This window comes from Pangasianodon hypophthalmus, chromosome 21 (assembly GCF_027358585.1).
Source record: "Pangasianodon hypophthalmus isolate fPanHyp1 chromosome 21, fPanHyp1.pri, whole genome shotgun sequence".
NCBI lineage: Eukaryota > Metazoa > Chordata > Actinopteri > Siluriformes > Pangasiidae > Pangasianodon > Pangasianodon hypophthalmus.
In genome coordinates this window covers 13,725,926-13,746,530 of record NC_069730.1, presented here as the reverse complement: position 1 = coordinate 13,746,530, position 20,605 = coordinate 13,725,926, and the positions used below count along the sequence as shown (strand labels likewise).

Sequence of the window (20,605 nt, the reverse complement as noted above, 5' to 3'; positions counted from 1 at the left end):
AAGTAAAACAGTGTTTTTTGTTTTTGTTTTTAAATACAGCCAGCACAGTTTGCCTTCAAAAACTGTCCATTCACCGCATATGACCAGAAAGCAATAACAGAGTTTCCATTAGTGCATAAAAATGAATAGATTTTGAAAAAAATAAATGTTACATTTAATGACCTGTGGTGCCACTCAACACTGCATCAAAGACCAAACCACTAACAAAACTGTCAAAGCTGTGAAGAGAACCATTTGGACTGTTTTATAGCTCAACCCGGTCAAGCACAAACAACACAAAACCAACACAAGTACTTTCATTTTCAGACAGTATACACGCTTCCGGTTTTTATAGAGCTGATAACGTCCTTACAATCTTATCGGCTGAAATGGACGTTGTTTTAAATTTTTTGACTCTCAATGGAAAACACTGAATTTCGGAAACACCAATTCTCTTCATACTCTTGCGTGTATGTTGATCGCCTGTAAAGAGCCAAGCACGTTCCCAACACACACAAAACTAGTTGTAGTGACACCCACAAAAGCTCAAGTACACAGACAGCTGGGAGCAAAAATGAACAATAAAGGCTGAAAGGCAGAAGTGAAAGTTATTTTGACTCACTACTATGCCAATAAAAATATTTTATAACACATAATATTAATAATAATAAGTGAGCTCTAAATCTTCTGTCAGCTGGGGCATTTATTTACAGCTTATGTCTACGCACAGACAGACCGGCCCATCCTCCGCTTATACGGCGCCATTTCTTTTTACTCGTCTTAATTTATGGGTTTGTGATGGCTTGCTTTCTCAATTTCATGCCAATGCCAATAATATAAAATGTCTGTTTTTTTTTGTTTTTTTTTTAATGGTCTTACAAAATTTTCCCGGACCTAGTGAACTAGCATAAAGATGTTTTTTTGACAGAGACTCCAAAGCACTTCTCTTTGTCGTTAAGAGATAAGAGCGTCTGCTAAATGCTATAAACGTAATAAAAATAACCAATTTATACTCGACAGTATATTCCATATGTAAAAGTTCATTAAGTCATTCAAGTCGAGGTTTACATTAGTTAGTCTTCTTAGCATAAATTTGCACAAACTCAGGAGCACAAGTAGGATATGAACGTTCTTCCAAATTTATGGGATTTTCAAGAAGACCAAATTTCCTGTGTAAATGCTCATATAAACGATTTACAAATAAAATCCGTTCATATCCACCTTGATGAATGAGGCACGCTGTACCTAAAACTCAGAAAAGGCATGGTGAGATGACTTCACCTGGCCATCGTCCAGCATCACAACTCTGATGCACACCAGCCTGTCAGACTCCCTGTTCTCCTACATCTGGTAACCATAGATCTGCCCTTTCTGTTGCCCTGGCAACACCACACAGCCACGCTGCCCTGATGGCGGTGGAGATGAGCATCCGTACCTCCACCTGTGAGGGCACTGCCCCAGACAAACAAACACACACACACATACACACACACACACACATCTGAGCTCAGTCACACAGAGGTCACAAAATAGCAAGTGATTTTCGACACCATACAGACACACAGGGCCTCTCTGCAGTACTGTGGTGAAAATCAACACCTAGATAAAGTGCACTACTTTGAAGTCTTGTATTACGGGTTTTCACCTCTGCACACACAACAGCTGCTGTGATGTATCTGGCTTTCTGACAGTACAAATTTAATCACTACAACTACAATAAAGCTGCAGAAGTGATCTCAAAACTTAACTTACAGTTAGGCCAATGGGATTTAGAAAAACTGCCACAGCAACACCAGTGGTTGTAAGAAAATACACAAAATGGATTGAAGGAGCGACGCTGGGGCTGAATTCTTTCTACACCAGAGTGTACATTAATGCAGCCTAACAGTGACTGCTGTGTTGGTGATTAACAGAGTGAAACACCCCTAGATTGGATCTTCATTTGAGCTGATATTTTTCAGGGTTATCGATGCCAGTGGCACAGAATTGGAGTGATAAACAGGTAACGGTTCAGGCGATCAACAAAAGGACGAGAAGGCAATGTCAATAAACTAAATAAACAGGGTCAAAATCAGAATAGAGTGTATAATATTCACTAAGAGCGACACTTTACAGTGAACTGTGGTGTGTATTTGTAGTGAACCAGTGACTGGATGAGGTGTGTGTGATTAGAAGTCTGGGGCTTGAGAGCAAGGTCATGTGATGGACCAGGTGACAAGTCTTGTAGTTTGTTATCTGGTGGAACATTCTGGGAAATGGAGTTTGTATTTACAGACACAGCGGCATTTAAAATACAAAACCAACAGAAACACACTTCAACAAATTTAACACAGTCCTTTTGGTTGTATTAATTTGCACACACAATCACCATTCCTAAAGTGACTTTCAGGTTTATTAAATCACATTGCGGGTGCTAAGTAAATTTATTTGCACTGGCTCCACCCTCTTAGTGGTTAGCACGTTTGCCTCGCACCTCCGGGGTTGGGGGTTGTGTGTGTGGAGTTTGCATGTTTTCCCTGTGCTTCGGGGGTGCAATTGTGCCCTGCAATGGGTTGGCACCCCATCCAAGGTGTCCCCCGAGTCCCCTGGGGTAGGCTCCAGGCTCCCCTGCTACCCTGTGTAGGATAATCGGTACAGAGAATGGATGGATGGATGGATGGTAGGCTCTACCCTGTATTGTACACTTTTTTATGTAAAAACACCCCAAATTGCATATTTATTAAGGCAAACATGCAAAACAGACAAAACAGACAAACAGACAAGGCAATCCTCCAGAGATCTTGTTAGTACCTTGCACGTTTTTGGGGGGAGTTATCAAGCTTGCACGTTGTAACCCATGTAAATCTTCAGAAAAACATGTAAACATTCATTTAAATATTTTAATTTACAGCTAATCTTTCTGACTAATTCTAAACCAGACCACAACATTCCTCACTAATATAAGTTAATGTTTGTTCTTATTGATCGAAAGTAATTAGAACAATTAGAGCACATAATACATAGAGGACAGTACCAATTAAGTTAAGTATATTAATATTTATATCAGGTGTTCGCCATTAGTACTAAATGACAGCAGTTAACACTGTGTGCTTGAAGTGAACATGTTGCTATTGTAGTAATAATATGGCATTTTAGATTTTTGAAAAAAAAAAAAAAAAGCAAATGGTGTGTGAACAGAATAATCTAAAAGTTTTCAATATCATAATGTTATTGCTGAAAAAGTTATTCTTTAATCACAAATAAAGTTTTGTTTTTTTATTTTTATTTTCAGTTTCTAAGCAAATGTTACTGGGAAATGACTCAAATGTTTTTTTTTCAAGTATTTATTACTACAATATTGTGTGGCATTATATAGTACACTAATCTCCAGAGTAATGTATATAATGCTAGGTTTTAAGTGTGATGAAATGGAAGTGATATATTGTATCTGCCACAGCTTTGTTTCAGGGTAAAAAAAAAACAAACAACAACCCTGCAGTGAAAGGCATTAACAGCCTTACGTCACTTTCACACATCTATTTATGTCGCACACTATTCCTCTTACAATGTGCCCCCCCACACACTCTTTCTCCTACACACTCATGCACACATAGTATCCTTGCAGAGGACCAGGCAAGGATCCTCTCTGTCTCTTAGCAATTAGCAGTTTGCGACTTGGGCTCCCATGATGCTCAGTCTCCATTGCTGGAGGAGATGGGATTGTCTCCACAGGGTACAGTACTCTGTATGCATGTCAACCACAGGCACAATATGATGAGTACTCAGGGCTCTTAACTCTCTTTTTACTCAGTAGCATATAGCAATGGAACTCCTATTATCTATGTCTTTTGATTGTACAGAAACATATATATATATATATGTATGTATGTATTTGTGAATCTCATACCAAAACCACCTGGACTTCATCTCTGTGTAATTTGTAATTTTAAATGATTTCTTAGGTTCATCAACATTTATGCTGCAAAATCACTTTTATTATTGTTCCCCTTTTTTGGAAAAATAAAAATTCATTTTATATCTATCATTCAGCATAAGTCATTATCAGAATAGATCATAGGGGCTGTTATTTTTTGTACTCTTGTCCTCTTTTTTGATTTTACATCAGTCCATTGATTTTACATCAGTCCATCAGTACATTGACTTTAAAAATATGTTAAACAACCTGAACTTTATCTCTATGTATTGTGATTTTAAATGACTGACCAGGTTCATTAGATTAAGACGAATTGAAGTATATACACATAATTTTTTTGTTTTCTTACATGTACTTAGATGTAAAAGTTATATTTCTCTCATATTTTTTGTTTGAGGTTAAGCTAAATAACCACAAAGACATTTTTAATAAGCTTTTCACCCTTCTTTACCAAGGGTGCCAATAATTCTGGAGCTGACTGTAAGGTTTAATGGTTCAAAAATCTTTTGTTCCACTTTTAGCTAAAACAGTAGTTTGACCCTAACAGAACAGAATTAATTTAGTAGTGTATTAAATTATGTATTAGAATGTATATGTTAGACAAGTTAGCCTTGTCTGTGGATATAATTGATATCCTTATTTTGTTTTGTGAATTCATCATGCTTAAGGCTGTGCTAGGGTATTAAAATAGGATTGAGTTTCTATATTAAGCGCATATTTAAAGGTTTATTGATGAGACATTTCAATGAGACGGCTTCTGGTTCTTCTGGATCGTACTATACTTATCCGTAAAAGTGGTGCTTTTAGGGCCCGAGCTCTGCTCTGTAATCACAGCCACAGTCAAGCAGTAACTTTCCCAGATTCCTCATCAACATCTGATTTGTTCTAAGCCACAAGATTCTGCAAGTCTGGTAACATGTCTTTAGCTGATCAAGACACTGCTCTGGTTTTCCGTGGTGAAGGAAGCACACTTACCAAGCATGAGATGGAGTTCAGGCTCATGCACAGTGCAACCAAGGGTCCTGATTGGGCAGACAGAATCGAAACCAAATATGGAGAGGGAGGAGTGATGCAAAAAAAGAGAAATTCAATGAATAAGAAAAACATGTCTCAGGAAATGTAATAATGTAATATCAGATGGCGGAGATGAGATACTGGAGAAGATTTCATGTCCCCAAGATGACAAACAAATCAATAAACCTAATTATGGGCCACCAAATTCAATTTGGGTCAGAACTTAATAGATAAATGAGTTGAGCGAAACAAACAATGAGGTGATGAAGCAAAATAATATTAATGGCATTTGTTAATGGATCTATGATGAATAATACAAAACACCAGCACTGTTTATCTGGGAAACCTGGGCAACGCTGAAACAGTCGATCGGTTGATGATGAGAGAAGCATATTGAACCAGAATGGACAACCTAATTAAAGGGAAAGTGAGTGTGTAATGGATAGCTGTCACCTGTCACCCCTCATTCTGTTGTAGCACAAAAAGAGATTGATGGATGGGTGGATGGGCATCTGGCCTGAGGGGAGAAACAGATCAGGCTTCTCATCCAGATGGTGACAGTTTATGGTGAGTGAAACTAAGCCTAGCGCCGCAGCCTGAGACCAATACATGTCATTTCATTTACAATCCATCAAGGGTTATTAAAAAGATGGTGCAGGGTTTTTTTTTTGAAGGATTATTAGATCCTCCTGAGCATATGCCACAAATCAACTCTAATTAGCTTTCTTGTTTAGTAAGATAATGAAGAGAACAAGAATACATATCATTTCTCATTGTGCTCCAGAAATGTTGGCCATAGGGCTAGTTGTGGCTCAGACAGACAGACAGATAGATGTGTCTGAGCATGACAGTAAAGTGCAAAATGAAAAAAAATGGAAATCTGACAATCTAAAATGGTAGAGTGAAAAATCGACTTTATCCTTCCTCAGGGAAAACCACACCGTAGGCAATATACAAAAATCACCGAGTTAATCTGTTCCATTCCATTCAAAAGCAACCGCGCTCTGATTACATCGACTGCACTGACAGCTATTAAAAATGTTAATGCGTTGTAATAGTGTAGTAGGTATAAACATGATTTACCAGAACACATCCATTTTAGAAGAGATGTGACTTGTCTGACAGTGTGTTGTTTGTATCTGGAGTGCTGTGCTTCAACCAGCCTTCTGGCAAAAGTTGATTAGGCAAAGAGTTGCGTAATCGGAAAGACTGTGACATCTCTTCCATGGGTTTCATCAAGGAATACAGAGTAACGTACACAGAGCCAATACACAGTAATTCTATAATATGATTATACACCTGGCATCACTCCAATGCAACACTATAATGAGTATAATGAATCCAAAAAGTACTGATATCCAACACGGAGAGAATGGTCCATTAAGTCTAAACATAGATACAAACCAAATGATCATTTGAAAGAGTAATACAGAGTAGGGTTTTCTTCTTTTAGGGTTGTTAAACATTCTCGTCTGCTGGACAATTATGAATTACATAGTCTGGACACCAAATCTGCATGTTCTAGGTGTCTGATTAGTCCACCCCTGGTTTTACACCTGTTAGTTAGCTGGCTAAAGCAATATAGTATGACCTTTTGTTGAACAAACTTTTGCATTTCAGAGACTGTATTCATTTTTAATATGCAATAACAATACTTGTCTTTTTCTGTGAAGGAAATCTGAAAAATCCCAAACTGTCCCCTACCTGTTCAACTTTAACATCTAAACGCACAGTGATTTAGAACCCAGAAGTAAGTAGTACTGATCCACTCCCCTCCTCCATTTTTCTTCAGTGAAATGCAAGACCTTCATTTACTTTTTCAATTTCTGCTTCTAGTGGACAAATTAGGAGCAAATATAAAGGCAGACGTATGTGACCACACATGCATGACACCCTCATGTGTTCACATTTGTGAACGCAGAAATATAAACCAACTTCCACATTAGTTTCCACATACACACAGAATGCTAAACTCATCTGCGATGCAAACTGTCCAGTCTGTAATATACATTAAACATGCTTTTTTAAATACTTGTGGCCATACACCAATTACACATCCCCTCTTTGAAATCTCAACATTTCAGTGTGCGAACTCTGTGCTGCCACACCACATAGAATGACACTAATAGATGGCATTAGTGTGAATGGCAGCAGGGTTAATTTGGATCTTTGGTCTCTGTGATTGAGGGTAATTGCGTGAAAGCTCCACAGCTGAAGGCTGTGCTGACGGGCGAAGGACCAGAAGCGAGGGAGTTATTAGAAATAATGGAATCCGCGCCAAGCCGTCATAATAATCAATAAAACTGATAACGCTCTTCCTATGAACTGCCTGAGCTCGCATACACTGCGATGTGCCATGGACAGCATGCCCAGTCATGTAACACAATAATTAGAACGTGGCAAAATAATTAAATTTAGGGTATCAGAGATGACACATGGAATTAAATAATGACAATGTGTAATTGCTTTTAAAATGGTTATCTCAGAGCAATGTCTAAAGCACACACACGGGCTAATTGGGCTAAGTTGGGCCCCCACTGTCCATATGTTACAGGTCAACACTCTGTGGGCAGCCGCCATGAGGGCAGTGTCAACAGTCGGCCTTCGGAGCTGACCTGAGCTCGACATTCAACCGTCTTTTAAAATGGCTTTATGAAAGGCAAAATCAGTTAGGGGACTGTGAGACTACATGATTTATGGGGTAATGATATGGATATTGGGATGTGCCGGTGAAAATTAAACCAGCATGCAAAAGGTCACCATCTTCTGAACTCTACCTGTGAATAGTATCAGTGGACTACTTAATAATTATGACTTCCTTAAATGAAAGGCAAGCGTCCCATTCTCCAGAATTGGCATTTCCTTTTTAGAATCCTATAGTCTCAACTTCAGCACCACTGAAATTCATGGTGATGTTTGCAGTCGTTGAATATGTACTGACTCATCTCAGGCAGATTCAGAAGAAAGATTATACATTCCTAGCCAAGGGCAACATTTTAAAGAGAGATAAATGAACAAGTGAAAAAAAAAGATTAAACTATGTACTGTGGAGTCTATTTTTGAATAGTCCTCCATAGAGGCGTAGCAGAAGGTTTGAATCACGACTCTAGACTGAGACTCTCGGACAAACATCAGCAGTGCGGATTCAATTCAACCATCTGAAGCTCTATGTGAAATAAAGGCTATTGGTAGATAGCAGTGACTGCAATTAAAACTGTGAAATATGCATTCACACGGGTTATTGGACAGCAGTCCAATCAGAACAACTGTGTCTCTGTCCTAGTCCTGATATAATGGCTTTGACAGCCGGCCGCAACAGAGAGTGGCTGCTGTGTTGTCACATGTCTGGCTTTTTAGGAACATGGTTTTGTAGACATTGATTGCAGAAAATTACAGATCACCAAACAACCTGATCTTGAAATCCATTGATATCTACGGAAGCAAATAAGTAAATATTTCTATATGACTAAATGGCAGTACACGCACATCTAACTTAACATTCACCCTGGAAAGCAACAAATGTCAAGTGACCATTCATTTTCAATGTCATATGTGTGGCACAGAGCCTCGATGTCAGCAACAAGTGACATCTGAATTGAGATTTCCTCAATTCTATGCAAATAGAGTGACAAATCCAGATGACTGACTGAAATAATTCCCCAGATCAATCCTTTGCCATGGGTGGTCCAACTTTGTTTCAATTCCCCACTCATAACTCTAGCTCCTACTTACAATTAGTTCCCATTTACTATTTGGAAGATAAAGAAAAACCCTTCTGAGTCTGTTCTTTAGACTATTTTCTCTATTGACTTGGACTTTGACTCTTTGACTTACTGGCATTCTTACTCAGACTTGTCTTGGTCTTGGCACTAGCCTCGGTAAATATTCTAGTATTTTTTTTCTACAAAACATAGCCTAATCACTGGCAAAATTCACAAATTAAGTTGAAGTAAAGGCTTGGCCTTGAAAAGGTTTTAATAGTGTTTGGTCTCAATCTTGATTCAGTCTTGCTTTCATTTTGACTTGATCGGGATATGGCCTTGAAGATAGTTCTTGTCAATTTAAGCCCACTCTTCCACTGACTGCACAAATCAGCTAGAGTTCATGCCTATTTTTGTGTTTTTGGTCTACTGATTTTGCAGGCCAATCAAAGTATTCTAGTGCTTATCAAGTCACATACATTGGTCACTATGCACTCTACAGTAGTCATCCCAGAACACGTGTGTGCCAGTGTTGTGTTGCGCTTGGACATGAAGCACAAAAGGTCATTTCAGAGTCTGAACAATGACTAAAAATCTGCCTTCATCTGCTTTCATCCAAGTCTGTAACATTGTACAATAAAGCCTGGTATTGGAGAACATGCCTAGTTCTTTCCATCCATCACCAGTGGAAATAAAAAAAGGAGGCTTACCGTGAGTGGTGGTACTGTCGTGCCATGCCAGTGCAGTTCTTCACTCGAGGTCTCAGTTCCCATCAGAGGCCAGACTGATTCTCACTTACCATTAACTGGCTCTTCGGATGCTGTTTTCTACTTACATTCAGTAAATGATCTTGGTGGTTTATATTGGTTTATGTTTGAAATGTGATCACATACCATCAAAATAGAAAAAAAAAGATTAATGATTTCAAGTCATTTGGTAAACCATGTAGAGCTAGTGGTTAAAGAATAGTAGGAGATTGAGATTAGGGACGAAAATAAATATAAAATGTAAACAAACACAAATCCCATCCAGTCTGTTTGTGGCTTTTTGTATGGCAGGTAAATGCCAGAAGAATTCACACAGTACATAACAAAGCTACATAACATTCAAATGGCAAAAAAGTTGACACATATGAATGGAGAAGCTGCTGAATGAATAATGATGGATGATGGATGATGGATGGATAGATAGTTGACAGACAGGTATGTGATATCTTGAAGACAGGCTAATTCTGCCAGGAGTTTGGTGGAGGAGTGAGGCATGCATGTGTCTCCATGTTTCAATTTCATGCAGATTGAGCAGAGCGACAAAATGGGGGTGAATGGGAAAAATCCATAGCACACTCCAGAAATTCCTCACCAACCCACTACCCCATGTCTCACTTCTGTCAAAGTACTCTTCATGACTAAACTGGTTTTGAGGTCAACAATATGCAAAAATCATCAAATAGCCATTTTGGAGGTCACATGCACAACTTGTCCATACTGAAACAGAGGTCATAGTGAAACATTTCTAGCTAAATCAGCCATTTTAAATCACAAAGAACAAAATGGGACACAAGGAGAAATGAGTATGTTAAAGGATGGGAATCATTCCAGTTGATTAGAGCAGTACAATACAGAAGTTCTGATGAGACATGGACATACTGGCTTGTGCAGTGCGCTGGATGATCTCATTGGTGAAGGCTCCGATGCCTTTGCTGGAAATGGCCGCCAGAGAGAAGGTGTACTCTGTGTTTGCTCGCAGACCCTCGACAACATACGAGGACCTGGGCTCAAAGCCCTTCTTCTCCTGTTGGTACAAAATAACTGGCTTATTAATTAGGATTCAGAGAGAGACGGGTAATAGAAGATAAAACAGAGAAAAGCAAAAATAAGGGGACAATATTAAATGTTGATTAACATTACCTAACATTAAGTAATGCATATGTTAACATGGAAAATTCATATGAGACATAAGGAATAAAACAGGGTGTGCTGTTAGGAAAATAATCAGTGTTTGGGTGGTGTGATGCAGTCCAAAGAGGAGTTACTGTTACCATCCCAAAGGTGATTATTTTCCTGTAACAGCACATCCCGAAGTGTTTTACTCCTCTTATACCACAGCAATAAGTGGTTTTTACTACTTCTATTAAAATCAAGTTTTAGTAAAAGTAGTACAAGATGCAAATGTGTAACTGTGCACCGTCATATTGTCGTCATATTTTCAGGTGTGTTTGTCTGAGAACTCAGGCAAGGTGGATGTTGCCCAAGTTCCCACCTTGGAATTCCGAGTTGAATGACCACTCCATTGCACTTTTCCCTGTTGGAGGTTGGAATTTTCCGAGTTCCAAGTACAACAGATTGCAGCATTAATTGAAACCTTCTGACCAATCAGACTTCAGAATTCAACGGTGTTGTTAGTTAATCAATATTTATAAAATGTTACAAGAATTGGAATAAGTTCTTATTCTAGGCATACATTTCTGACAATAGGAATAAACATTAAAACTTTTAGATGTCAAGAGTTTTGGAAACAACAAAATTTTTTATTTTTTTGCATTAATTGATATTACAAAGTGTCACACTGACAAGGATATATAGATACAATTAAGCAACCTGCCTTCAGCTAGCTTTGGAAACTTCTGCAGAGCCCATATCCCCCCATCCATAATAATTGCAATAATCAGATGTCTCACCTGCGTGCCATGTTTGGCAGCTCTGTAAATGAGCTCGTAGCTCTTGATGGGCTCTTTAGAGAACGGCGGATCCCACATCAGCTCGATGCTCGTATCTCTCACTTTGCCCACTCGGAACTTCCCTGGCTGGCCTGGGACTAAAACAGAGTTTATAAATAAATGATGTAAATTAATATGACATAAAAAATGATTGAATTACAAAACCACTTTTGATGAGCTCCAGTGGAACATTAAAAAGTGGCATACGTGCAACAACGTTAAAAGGTTTTCCAAGATAAAAAATTGTGCGTGGCTTGGCTTCATTTCTCTAATGAGCATAAAAAAAAAATCAAGTTTAAAAATCGCATTTCATTTGAGTAGAAGTTTAATTAAATGTGTTCAAAATGACAGATTTTTAAAAATATGACAGAAAAAAGTAATGCTAGTCCCTGTGACTTTCCCTCCATCTCCATCTATTCTCACTCACAGACACATACCTGCCATCAAAAGAATTCCCACACAGTGGGTTTTATGTGTCCACAAATCCAGTTTATGTCACTAATAATAAAGATAAAGGAACAGCATTACTCAAGGGTTCTTTGGAGATTTAGTGGATCTTCCCTTTCTAACTTTCAACTTGAAACCATTTAGTAAATCCCCCAAAGCGATAATAGTCATCTTAGAATAAATCTGTTCATTTTCTATCTAAAAATGCAAAAGACATTATTTGGGTCAATCTTTCGCTAACTAGGGAATAGAGCATGAGCGTTAAACTGGCATTCTTTAAAGAAAAACTCCACCATAAAACACATTAAATATGCTTATAGTGAAATATTTATGATGTGCTTAGCAATTTTGGTGTTAATTTGTTGGATGGTGCTGTATTTTTGTTATTTCGATGATAAATTGGTGGTTGTCAACAAGTAGTCAAATGGCATTATGGGTAAAGCAGAAAGCCAATAAACCAAAGTGAAAATACACCACCATGTCAATGAAAAAAATAAACAAAATAAATCTTGGCTGCCATTTCCATGTTAATTATAAATATTAATACGCACATTGCTCATTTTTCCTTTAAGACTTTTCCAAAAGCAGACTTTTAAAAATCAACAGTAAACCACAGTGAATTCCCAAACCCCTCAGAAGTCAGGTAGACTTAAAGAATTGTACTCACCCCCAGGCAGGACTTTAATATGCACTGAGTCAGAGAAGGGGCCATCTCCAACAGAGGTAAAAGCCAACACACGGATGGTATAGGTCTCAGATGGAGCCAGGCTCTGGATGGTAGTGATCACACTATCCTGAACATTATGGATCTTCCAGTTGCTCATTGGCTGGGACGGGTCCATGGTGTAGTAAACTCGATAGCCCTTTATCTGGCCATTGGGTTCTTCAGGCTCCTCCCACCTGACTGTTACTGCGCTGGGTGAGATGATTTGAGCCTGGACGTTCCGAGGCGGGCTGGCTGGTGCCTGCTCCCCTGTCCTAGCATCCACCTTGTTGCTAGGTGGGCCCTGGCCGATGGTGTTGAATGCGGAGACACGGATTTCGTACTCAGTGTTGGGGTAGAGGCCACCGATGCTGTAGCGCGTCGTTGTGATGCCATCCACCGTCTCAAACTTGCTGTCGGGTGATTTTGCCCGGTATTGGATGATATAATAGGACACGGGGTCTGGGTTGCCAGAGTCCCAGGTGATGGTGATGCTTGTGGCCGTTGTCTCTGTCACGATGGGGGTGCCGGGAGCTCTGGGTAATGCTGTGACAGAATGATAAGCAAAGAGTTTGTGAGATCTGAATTGATGTACAGTTTGAAGGTGAATGAGAACACAGACTTAAAACACAAATTGACAGAAAAAAAAACGTTAAAAGATTGGAAAGATAGTGATAAAAAAGAGATGTGAAGACACGTAAATATGCAACGTAAAATTTGCCACTTCTCAGAAAACCTGTGGAGTAAATATATACAACTGTCATCAAAACACCAAATAACAGATGGTATCTTTCAGTTTAACTAATTAAAAGAAAAGTTCTTGATTTCCAGACTCCCATCAAAATTTAAGTACTAGTCGTGACTTGTCAGAACTGCCTGACAACAACAGAAACCAGTCTGCGAATACATCTTGCTTACATTTAACGATGACCTGAGCCACAGCTTCTATAATCCCCAAGCTGCTCATGGCCACGCAGGTGTAGTTGGCTGACTCACGGACGCTATTCAGCTCCAGAACATTCCGGCCGACCGGCATCTCGTCTTCAGGCGTCAGGTCTTCAGAGTTCAGCATCCATTTCACGTAGGGCATGGGGGAACCCACTGCTACACATGTGATATTTACACTTCCTCCTGGCATGATCTCATGACTCGAGGGCAGGATGGTGAAACGGGGCGGCACTCGACGAACTGCAGCAGAGAAAAAGACAGAAGAAGAGACAGGGATAACAATAATGGCAAAAGAACATGTGGGGTTTACAGATATATTCAGGTAGATAGAACGGAGGAGCTGGACATCAGAATTGACAGGAAAAGCACATCTATAAGGTCATACTGCAAAAAATAAAAGGTATGGTATGAGACGACATGATATAGGAATGTAAAAAATACGCAATACTTATGAGTTCCGATTCTTAAGGCAAATGAAAGGTCACATAGTCAGTATAATAAACTGACTATCACAAACTAAATTCTAAACAAATGCAGGTCAGAGTGTTTCCATTTTAGGTAGTAGTGATAGGGCATTCATTAACATCATAACTGCAGGGTTTAATAAGACACTACGTGAGCTACGTCTACGAAATGTAAGAGGGGAAAAAATGTAAAACTCAAAAACACAAACATAAAATGCTAAAACTAGAGGTTTCCTTCTCGTTGCCAATTTTTTCACCCAGGCGACGTTTTAGAATAACACTGCACCGCCATTAGCAACTCAGCCAGGAGCAAGTGGGAATAATAATGCTGCATATTTCTTTTTAACAGTCACCCCGTTCCAGTGAGCTTTAATTTCACCGAGCAGCCTATTCGGCGTCAGCTTTTGCAGCCGATCTGAAATGTCCTCAGCTCCCCTACGGCTTCGCCGCACAATGACAAATTTAAATGGGATTTTTGTGCAGCTTCAGGGCCAGGCTCGATCCAACAGGGCCCTTTCAAGATCAGACATGGCTCGGATCGATACGTGCAGCTATTGAGCTCATGGGCAGTTCAGTTTGGGCTGCGCTCATTTATTGAGCATGTCAGATATGGATTTGCAAGAACTGCATGAGGGAGCAGGACAACGTGGGCTGCCTGGAATAATGGGAATGTTTGGGCTTTAGAGAGGAAAGAAACTCTAGGCAACTTGTGTAGGTTAGCATACTTGGCATATTTAACAACTAGCCTATATATTAACAGTCACTGCACATATTTTACTATGTTTCATTGCAAAAATATCAAGCCACATCCAAACAACATTATACTTAGTGTCAACTGGTTAAACTATTTCACTTTGATACTGAAGTTGATACTGAGGTTTCCTTTTAAAAATCTATCCTAATATGAAACTATTGATGCTGTGTCCTTATTGTTTTATCAACTAGAATGTTACCCTGAAAAATAAAATGTTAAAATAAAATAACTGCAGAAAAAAAAAGACAAAAAACCCTGCACAGAGCCGCCTATTTTCACTAGGACAAAAAAACAACAACAAAAAAAAACAGACACACATCGGTTACACTTTCAAGGTTTCATGTTACATTTCACGTGGATGAATTTGGAATGAAACGACGTTACCTGCTTTTTTGCTTTTTTTCTGCTGATCTATTAGCTTGATATAATCTAAAACGTTAAATTTCAGTGCAGTTTCTTTTGTTTTTTAAAAAGTTCAGTGCTATACAGTGCACAGAAATGACAGAAGCAGTGCTTCGCTTCCCCAATGCCTTCTATAGTGTATTATGTTCTATCCAAAAAATATTGGCCCCTTGCATTCTTATATTATATCATGTTTTTTGTTGTTAGTCAATTAAACAATGATTATAAAAGCGTCGATGACGTGGCTTGTTTCGTTGACTAGTAGTTGCAGCCCTACTTCTAGTTTATATTAGCAGCAGTAAAATAATGAGACCTTTACATTACGAAGTTCTTTATATTTAAAGTAACACTCTGTTTATGTATAATACACCTTGTCATGCTCTGTGTGTGTGTTAGACAGTAGATGCAAACGCACCACAAGGCAACAAAGCTCCTGCTGTCAACACTATTCAAAAGGAAAACTGCTGCTACTCTCTCCTGGCAGATCTAGCTCAGCCTGAATAAGTAAATAAATAAATAAACAGATTAAATAAATAAGTGAAGAGAGAACAAAAGAAGGAGAGAAAAAACTGAAAGTTATGGTAATGTACTATGTGCCAATTCCTCACACAAGGGAAGAGAGATGGAATGCAGTGAAAGGAGACGGATATTCAGAAATAGGGAAGAGGAGTGAAAGGTGTGTGCGTCTGATAAAGAGTGAGAGAGTGAGCTAGAGAGACGAGAAAGAGTAATGAAGAAGAAGGAATGCCAAGACACGATCTAAGCATTCAACACTGCTTAGTGAATTGATGAAACATCCAGGTAACTATCAGATTTATTTGGAGCATATCAAGCATCTAGAGCATCAAAGGATCCGTAATCCAAACTCATAGGACAGGGGACAGAAAGCAAACATGGATAGACTTCGTGAGAAAGGAGGGGAGGTATGGAGCAACAAAACCTGACAGAAAAAAGAAGGAAGTATGTAGCAAGAACTAGGGCATACAACTGAGAACTGTATTTAAGACTAAAATTTATTTACATATTCTCCGAAGCTCAGCGGTCACTTTAAAAGGAACGGCTGTAGAGCTGCTCATTCATAATGTGGCAGCAGCACAGTATATACCATCATGCAGATACAGGTCAAGCGCTTCCGCTAATGTTCACATCAAACAGCAGATAGGAGCAAAATGTGATCTCAGCATGAAAATTGGAAAAATGTCACTTGATCTTTTTCCAATTTTCAGCTGTATGCTTTTAGTGAGCCTGTGCCCACTGTAGCCTCAGATTTCTGATCTTGACGGACAGGAATGGAACCTGACATGGTCTCCTGCTGTTGTAGCCCATCCACCTCGAGGTTCAAACTTTTTGGGCTTTCTGAGACGCTTTTCTGCTCACCATGGGTGTAAAGAGTGGTTATTTGAGTTACTGTAGATTTCCTGTCAGCTCAAACCAGTCTGGCCATTCTCCTCTGATTTCTCTCATCAGTAAAGCATTTCTGCCTGTGGTGATGCCACTCTCAGAAGGTTTTTTTGTTTTTCGCACCATTCTGTGTAAACTCTAGAGACTGCTGTGTGTGAAAATCCCAGGAGATGAGCAGTTTTTGAATGTTAACTGAAGATTTTGACCTGCATCTACATGATTTTATGCATTGCACTGCTGCCACACTAATGGCTCATTGGATAATTGCATAAATATGTAGGTGTACTGGTGTTCTTATTAAAGTGGCTGCGTAGTGTATTACCATATTCAAGAAAATGTCTATAATTATATCTGTTAAGTAATAAGACCTTATTTAGCAATTCCACCACCATCCAGTATAATAGTTCCAGTGCAATTACATGACAAGATTTTGCCTAAAGATATTTCATAAAAAGCAGTTAAATCTCAAGAAGTGCCACTTAGAGCCATAACACACTACTGCTGTGTTTCGTGTACACATCCTACAAAAGAAGGATCATTAAATTTAATGAAGCAGTTCAAGCCCAGGTTCTTGTTTCTTGGGAGTAGGTTTTGCGAGAGTCGAGCCAGGTCTCTGAGCAAAGCACGTATTTGATTTCATGGCTTACGGGGGATTCACTGCTCAGGATCATGTTTTAAATGGCAGCTTTGGCCTTGGGGAGAATATAAGCCCGTAAGACTAGTGAGGAACACAAATATATCAGCTTCAGGTTAAGCTATTCAGCTTAGGCTATCCTGCTAGGTAATCAGGTCACCAGCTTTATGGAGATTAGAGATTTAAAAAGAGGGAATGTCAGTTACAGATGACGCTCATGAAGTAGCTACACTGGTGGGAATGTGAATGTACATGTGGCCGTCAACTATGAAACATTTCGGTCATTTTGGTGAACCGCATGTCATTATGAATGCTACAGTTCATAGATTATTCAAACGCTCACAATCATAAATACATTTCAGTTTTCATACACTTCAGTTTTTTGCATGCGCCAGAGGATACCCAGAATTGGACAACAAATTATGACATAAAACAAATGTTAAGCCTAAAACAGTCATTGCCTTGATTAAAGATGGGTGATCATAAAGAATTGGAGTGCATGCACAGCTATGAATCATCAGCAGAGGCATATTTAGACAGAGCTCACAGCACTGCGCCAAAAGCAAGCAGCATTCACAGCATGCAGCATTCAATCTAGACTCTTTCCAATTCAGTCTCACAAATGCAGCAAACACAGAGAAAACATTCCAAATAACTGTTTTTGAATATAGGCTAATGGTATGATTACCATATCTTCATAGCACACTGATGTATAAACACACACAAAAAAAAAAAAACAGCCAAAACTAGTATTTAGCAGATCTGATTAAAATGCCATTTTAAACTGTTTATAATAAAGAGCATGGGCTTGACTAGCCAGCCGTCTAGACATGACAAATATCCGCTTCTGGATTAGGAAAACATCTGAATCAATATTTTTTTTTATTGTTAAAGTATGATAATAGCCCTGCTGTCTGCTATTTGAACTATTTAGCTGAATGCGATTTGGCCTTGTAAATCAGACGCATTAAAACTGATTTCTCATCCTTGCTCTCATTAAGATCCATGTTGAGAACAAGAACGGGTTATTGGCTTATAATTTTACAGCACCCATAAGTGCAGCAATAAAGCACTAGCTTTCAAACAAGAGACGGGGTTAAGGCCAAAGGGCGGCCATTTTCTAGACAGCTGGAGGAGACGGCAGGAGACTGTCTGTGCCGCATTCAAATGGCTCTGTATCTCTGGCCTGTCATATCTGCCGTCATCACAAAGATGGTTTCTCGTCAATGATCTGAGATCAGTGTAGGGGTGGAGTGATAAGCTTGTAAAAATTTAGTAAAAAATTGCACTTTTTCAGCTAATATCTGTGGTATATCACAGTATCGTCTGACAACATCACATATTCAATGTTCAGTCAGTTATACAAAAAAAAGGCATAGTAATATTTTCTCTTATTTTTACCTGTTGTAGTTGATGTTTAAAACCTTGAATAGGTTTTTAAAACCTATTTAACACTGTTCATTGCCATGTCATCATTTCTACCAGCATTTCATAATATTACTTTCAATATTAATAATATTCAGCTATTCATACCAATTACTGTCTCAGCATTACATGAGGTGCATATTATTGTAATGATTGGCAGAGAAATAGCAGGATCTCCAGCAAATTCCGGATGTGTATAAGAAGGGCAACATCTAGCCCAAGCAGCTGAAACTAATCTTTAAAAAGACCGGCGAGCTAACAACACTCTTTCATCTGACTCAAAGGCGACAGACACACAGCATGCGTAACATCTTTTTTTTTTTTTTTTTTTTTTAACGCCTTACGCTCCCCATAGAATGATTATCAAGCCCAGCGGGTTGGCTGTGTCTCCTTTTGCATATCACTCTAAGCCACTTTAATGCTTGATTCAAATCACAGACCTGGAATGACTTAAGTAAGGAATAAAACACAATGTGGTGTGCTGTTACAGGAAAATAATCAACAATGGGGTGGTGTGATGGCACACAAGGCAAAGTGGACTATTACAATTTTTTCTTATTTATTAACGAACTATACTTCGCAGTTTTTATCCGTTTATAATTTCATTTAATATTGTGGAATATCCTGTTATCAGGAACCATAGCAGCAACTGTAGAAGAAACAGAAGTCATTCCTTCACCAGCCTCCCTTTATTCTATTTTGAAGTTTAAAAAAAATGCATCGTCACAACATCAATGTTCACACAACCGCACTTGTTACATATTACTTATTTTTTATTAGGATTAGCCATACTAGTCCCTGTGATAATATTATAAGAACCTCATTAGTATAAAACTGTGATTTGCCTTGCCACTGGAACTACTGTCTGAGCCGTGCTTTTCTACAAAATTAATCAACACTTTCTGAACAGTTAGAATTGAGAATTCAGCAGAGATCTGGTATATTTAATACTGTAATAATTGCATGAAACTAGAATTAAAAACCTGTTCCCTTCCAAAAAATCGAACAAACAATGAACATGTCCAAGCGTGCTCCACAAAATTATAAATATGTTGCAACTGTGGAGCTGTGAAGTCATGAAGTCATCTCACAGAAGACAGAAGAATTAACAAAGGACTGATGAAAATATGGAAATTCTAATTAGGCTTTATCAGAGGTTATAATTGTATTTGATCACTGGTTAATCCCTATTGATATCTTAATCCCTGCTGAATGCATAGTAATCCGATTTCATAATGCATCCTCAAGGTGAGAACATTTTAAGAAGCAATCGCTAGCAGTGATGACACGTTTCTGAAGATTCCTCACTGCTGTCACACCTAGAGGCTCGCGAGGAGGCTCATGAGGAGATCAGCATGGCAGATTAGCCAGAGTGAGATTATGGGGGTTGTCGACCACCTTAGCTGTTAGAAAACAGCCACTCATACACTGCAACCCAGTGTGCTGAAAAGGGTTGTTCGGATGGCTTGTTCTTAATAATAATTCATACTAACGTAATTAAACTGAATCGAACATTGTGAAAAAACAAATCAATGAGTTTGCTTTGCTTAAAGATATCATATCCAATTATAAACGTGAAAAACTGAAGAATCTAGCTAGGGATCATGAAATAAATTCCTCCTGCCTGTGCCTTGGAGTGATTTTCTTATTCCCAGCAATTCACTACAACTAGGATCACTAGAACATCATAATTACTGTACAAACTAATAGCTACACTATATTACCATATTATTATATACTAATGCACTTCATAATTTCCTTTAGCCAGTTACAGAGGGTTTGAGTTTGAGTCTGTAGTTTAGCTAGCTGTTCTCTACACTGTAGTTTAGCTAGCCGTTCTCTACACTGTAGTTTAGCTAGCCGTTCTCTACACTGTAGTTTAGCTAGCTGTTCTCTACACTGTAGTTTAACTAACTGTTCTCTGCATTGTAGTTTAACTAGCTGTTCTCTACACTGTAGTTTAGCTAACTGTTCTATTCACTGTAGTTTAACAAGTTTTTCTCTACACTTTACACTGTAGTTTAGCTAGCTGCTCTCTTCACTGTACTTTAGCTAGCTGTTCTCTACACTGTACTTTAGCTAGCTGTTCTCTACACTGTAGTTT

General features: G+C 38.7%; 1 protein-coding gene across 4 annotated transcripts in view; it reads right to left on the bottom strand.

The window, feature by feature from the left end:
- Positions 1-20,605, bottom strand: part of LOC113533157 (receptor-type tyrosine-protein phosphatase S) — a 128,281-nt gene that overhangs the window by 38,523 nt on the left and 69,153 nt on the right. For all 4 annotated transcript variants that reach the window (XM_053227342.1, XM_026925076.3, XM_026925080.3 and 1 more), the window contains exons 8-11: positions 13,392-13,661; positions 12,438-13,019; positions 11,285-11,421; positions 10,254-10,398 (exon numbers count right to left, since the gene is read on the bottom strand). In XM_053227342.1, the coding sequence (XP_053083317.1) occupies positions 10,254-10,398; positions 11,285-11,421; positions 12,438-13,019; positions 13,392-13,661 (1,134 nt within the window). The remainder of the gene's footprint in view (positions 1-10,253; positions 10,399-11,284; positions 11,422-12,437; positions 13,020-13,391; positions 13,662-20,605) is intronic.